The 5,162-nt window shown below is 42.1% G+C and overlaps 1 protein-coding gene across 1 annotated transcript in view; it reads right to left on the bottom strand.

Annotated features, from left to right (window-relative positions):
- NOX4 (NADPH oxidase 4) overlaps positions 1-4,968 on the bottom strand; it is a 114,475-nt gene extending 109,507 nt beyond the window's left edge. The window contains exons 1-2 of the mRNA XM_009286283.1: positions 4,930-4,968; positions 4,397-4,492 (exon numbers count right to left, since the gene is read on the bottom strand). Of these exons, the coding sequence (XP_009284558.1) occupies positions 4,397-4,492; positions 4,930-4,968 (135 nt within the window). The remainder of the gene's footprint in view (positions 1-4,396; positions 4,493-4,929) is intronic.
- Positions 4,969-5,162: the final 194 nt, after the last annotated feature.

Here is a 5,162-nt window from a genome sequence, read left to right as displayed (position 1 = left end):
CTCCCCCGTTAACCAGGGCTGCTGATAAATGATGGGGAGTGGCTTGGCGAGCTCCTCCGCCAGCTCCTTCAGCACTCTCGGGTGGATCCCATCCGGCCCCATAGACTTGTGAGTGTCCAGGTGGCGTAGCAGGTTGTTAACTGCTTCCTCTTGGATTATGGGGGGTTCATCCTGCTCGCTGTCCCCGTCTTCCAGCTCGGGGGGCCGAGTACCCTGAGCATCAACAAGTACTCTTGCATCAACATCCATTTGACTACATTAGTTATTTGAGCAGGGACTAGAGAGGGAATAGGGAAAGAGAGATCTTTTATGCCACAACAAAATGAGCCAAATGCTCTTTCTGTTCATGGGGAACTCAAGCAACATGAAACAGGTATTTCATTTAATGCTGTTAAAAGTAAGTTTTGAGTTCTATAATAAGGCCAGGACTGAATTTAGGACTGAATTTGTTGGTCAAATGCAAGCAAATTTGTTGGAAAAAAATACAGCCAAGCTAATCTGAAGGGAGAAATCTTGAAGTCTGCAAAGAAATTAATCATCTGGACAATTTCTCTGACTGAGCAGACACAAAACCTCCAACAATTAAGATTTTGGAGTCATGTCAAGTAATTTATGAATCTTCCTTTCTGTAACTCATGCCTACTACATCTTCTAGTATCTATCATGAACATGAAGATGAGAACATTCCTTTTCTCTTTGCCACACTCTTTTATAAGAAATCCATGCCTGTTGGGTGTTTCCCAGGCTTCTCTTCTTTAACCAATGTAAGGCCAGAAGTTAACTTTTATTAAATTATGAAAAATTTAGATTCTTTATCTGAATCATGTTCCTGAACCAGCAGCAATGAATGCATTCATGTAGTAAGACTATGATCTGCAGTGTTACAAGCAATTAAGTATCCAAAGGGATGGTTCATCAAGGCAAAAGTACTGGGAAGGGGTTTACATCCACTAGGTTCTAGTTAAACTTACACCACAAGAATCATATTATCACAGAATTATTCTGGTTGGAAGGGACCTCAGGATGTCTCTATTCCAACCTCCTGCTCTAAGCAGGTTCAGCACCAAACTCAGACTAAGTTTGCTCACAGTTTTGCCCAATTAGTTTTTGAAAACCTCCAAGGATGGAGATTCCACAGTGGCGAGTTCGTGGTCTCATCAACAGGACTCAAACTGAGCAAAGCGGTGATATTTGACACAACATAAATCTACCCACTAAATTTTGTAGTGTAGAATAGGCTGATTAACCTCCTCCTAGCACATCAGTGCCTTTGACTGACTTACTCTCTTTGCACTTCCAGGACACCACTGTGCTCTTAGTGCCTTTTTACAGCTATAGAGTTAAGGATCAGAAAGATTGTCATTGAAAGATTGAGTGAGAGTTAGGTACCTAAATAATTTTAAAATCCTGTGGTAAGTATCTTGTTCAATATGACAGAGGATGCAATCGGAAAAGAATAAAACTGAGCCTCCTTCTTCTGTAGAAGGCTGAAGGAAAGTGAACCACATCAGTGACCACTGAATGAAAGACTAACCTCATTCTTTCTCCTTCACATCAGAAAGAAGAGACATGGCATGAAAACATGGCAGAGTTGAATATATTCAGGATATTCAGTCCAAGACCTCATTTCATATCACAATATGATTTCCCACAGCAACTCTTCTTGTTCTCCATCCTGTTACTTGGTAAATGATAAAATTACCTGTGGTAAATCTTTCAGTACTGCAAGCGCAGAAGTTCTTAAGGAGCTTTTAGGCTATCGTAGCATACAAAGAGAGAAAAACCTCCTTAGCAGACCTCACTGAAAAACAAGAGAAGTATTTTTTTTATTCAAAAAATGCCATTCCTTTTTGCCATTTTTTGTTAACTGGCTGGGAAAAGGAATCAATTTTCATGAAAGTATCTGTAAAAAAGTTCATTCTGTTAAGACAAAACAAAAACCAACTGTTGAATTATAAATGAAGAATTTTCATCTAAATCTCAAAATTTTTGAGCATCAAGAAACGCCACACAGAGGCACTGCAAGTCACTCACCCGTGTAAGGAACAGAGAGGAGATTGGTTATGCAGATGGGCCATGGGCCAGTGGCTACACAAACCAACATAGAAAAAGAAGAGGAGCAAAAATCTCCATGGAAGATAACAGCAGCAGTACGGATATGCTTACTTTGTTTCCCGGAGAGACTAAAAGTGGGTTCAGTTTTCCCAACCCTTGCAAAGTAATCTGTATGATTTATACGCATACACAAATATATTAAAGAGAAGAGAGAAAGCTAACTTTGGGGTCTAAGGATGATATTTAGACAAACTCTAAAAAGTGAATTGCGAGAGTGTTTTACAGTCTTTAACATTTTCAAAATGTTTACATTAGTTTCAGAACTTTGACCAAAAGTATCTTTTAGACTTAGCTCTTCACTTTCCTCCTCGTTTTAGAAAGTTGCTAAAATTCTTTGGTATTTTTTCCCACAGTTGCAGACACAGTTAGACAAGCTCAAACGCATGGCCTCCTGGTCCTCATCTCCTGACCAAGACAAGGAAGCTGTTGCTTGAATCACCTCACAGGTTCTGAACACACGTTATATTACTTTGTACATGCCTTTCATTCTGAAGTATAAGAAAACCAAAAAAAGACCAGATGATGAGCTGGTAGAAGGCAGACGAGTCTTCTGAATTGAGAGAAACTTTGCTGACTGATACCAGCTGACAATCTGGCCCAACGTGTTGACCCAAGAACATTTGCTTTATAAACAACCCACTTGCTCTGCCAGGAACAAACAGTTTTCAAATGGATGCACTGGGCTGCAAAGCCATTAGAGATTATGGTAAAATTAAACGATGTTTTCATGCTTTTTCTGTCAAGAAAGTCATCATCATGAAGGATTTAAGTATTTTCATTCCCTTCTTTTTGCACTACCTTTGTTAAGATTCATTTCCTGAACACATCTGAGTCAGCCATAAGAAGAAAAAAAGTAGAAAAGTATATCAGGTTATTCGTGGGGCTCGAACCCATGACCCTGGGATTAAGAGTCCTGTGCTCTACCGACTGAGAAGGCTGGAGGTGCACAAGAGGCTGGGAGGGGGCACAGCCAGGACAGCTGACCCCAACTGGCCAAAGGGACATTCCATACCATGGGACGTCATGCTCAGTACATAAACTGGGGAAAGCTGGCCGGGGGGGGGCCGCTGCTCGGGGACTGGCTGGGCATCCGTCGGTGGGTGGTGAGCAATTGTACTGTGCATCACTTGCTTTGCATATTCTTTTCATGATTTTTATTATTATTTTATTTCAATTATTAAACTGTTTTTATCTCAACCCACGAGTTTTCTCACTTCTACTCTTCCAATTCTCTCCCCCATCCCACGGGGCTGGGGGGAGAGTGAGCGAGCGGCTGGGTGGTGCTCAGTTGCTGGCTGAGGTTAAACCACGACACAGGTCAACTTACTTTCAAGCAAGTTCACAAAAGCTTATGGAACTGGCTAGCTATGGCAATGATATCAACCATATGACAAAATATATCCTGGATCTACCAAAGATAAAATCCAGAGGCTGTACAGCAGGTTAGGATGTGCATCATCTGTGCTTTAACCCCATGTCAACTTTCCATTGAAATCCATTCCTGAGTATGACATAGTGTTACAAAGCATCCACTTTTTCCCGGATTCTCAAATTCTGAGCAACCCTAGAGCATTTTCCAGAAAGTTGTTAACCCTTAACCTATCCCTTTGGACAGAAGTCATTTCAAACAACTGCAATGGCGTAGCTGTGGATAACTTCACCGGACAGACCAGTATCTCACTTCCCCAAATTATCTTTTTTGGGTTCTTCTGGTGGTGGTGGATGTTACCTTTGCTAAATCAAAATAGTCAAATCTTCATTAAACCATTCAGATTCCAAGAATTTGTTATTAGAAAACAAAACTAAAATCATTTAGATTACAATGATTTACACAGAACGGAGGATCTATGAGGATGACAAAGACCAAAAAGAACTAAGACTTATCAAAAGAATTCCTTCAGCAAATATGTATCACAGTAACTGGATTAGAAAGAATTTGAGAGCACGAGCCCATAAGCTTGGCTAACATTTTGATGGCAAAAAGTTGAGCTGCAGACCTCTGATGAGCATGTTTGTGTTTCTGTGAGCCTGTCTGCAGCTGGGGAGGAGAGGAGGGGGGAGGATAGCTGTCCCACACTTGTCTGGCTCTTCTCAACACTGTTCACTTTCTACTCTTAAACAACTGTCAACAGTACCCCAGTAAATTCCTACTTGATCTTTCCCCACTTTGCAGCATTAACAGGCAGTTTGTGTCATCCTTGATTAGCAAATGCATTCTGTCCCTTTCCCATCTCCCAGCATCCCAATTTCCAGGGCAAAAAGTAATGTCCGGGTCACTCACCCCTAACATCTGATGCAAATAATAATACTGCAGCCCTTGATAATAGAGCAGGAAGGTTTTCCAGAAGAGCCACACATTGAGGAAGAGCCAGAAAAACTAAAATGAAACAGAAACAAGAGATTGTAAGTGAAAGTTACATGTGCAAACTTTCCAGTGTTAATTTCATTCATAAAACTCATATGCCTGTAGTTTCATAACCATATGTAAATGGAATGGGAAAACAAACTTCAAGCATTTAGCAGAAAACATTTTAAAATATTAAAAGGAATAGCCCCCATGTGAGAAATTTTCACTTTAATTGAACTTCACAAAACTTTACCTTTGTGACTTAAGACTACTGAGAGCCGGTGAAACCCCCCGCATACAAAGCGCTACTCCAAATCTTTAGTTAAGATATTGCAGTTAAAGACTCAGAATAAGAACTAGCAACAAAGAGACAAAGACAAAGGCAGGAAGAACTTGACCTCCAAGAAGATGCATCTTCTCCCCCAGACTTTCCCAAAGAGGATCTAACAAAGAGCAAACACACGTACAACGTGTGCCGAGTCCCAGCAGGACACGGACGCCCGCATTGTCCCCGGGCCATGGCACACGCGTGTACCTCTGCCAGCCGCGCACCGGCACGGAGCACATCCCAGCCACCCGTGCACCTACATCCCTAACGGCGTCCTGCCCCCGAGCACCTCACGCCGAGCACGGCTGGGCCCTCCTGCGCCGTGCCAGGGGCCAGCGTGCAAACCGCCCCGACCCCCGGGGCTCCTCGGTG

The sequence above is a fragment of the Aptenodytes forsteri genome, unplaced genomic scaffold, assembly GCF_000699145.1.
Source record: "Aptenodytes forsteri isolate BGI_AS27 unplaced genomic scaffold, ASM69914v1 Scaffold376, whole genome shotgun sequence".
Taxonomy (NCBI): domain Eukaryota; kingdom Metazoa; phylum Chordata; class Aves; order Sphenisciformes; family Spheniscidae; genus Aptenodytes; species Aptenodytes forsteri.
Note: the sequence above shows the minus strand (reverse complement) of the source record. Positions and strands in the feature narration are given on the sequence as shown.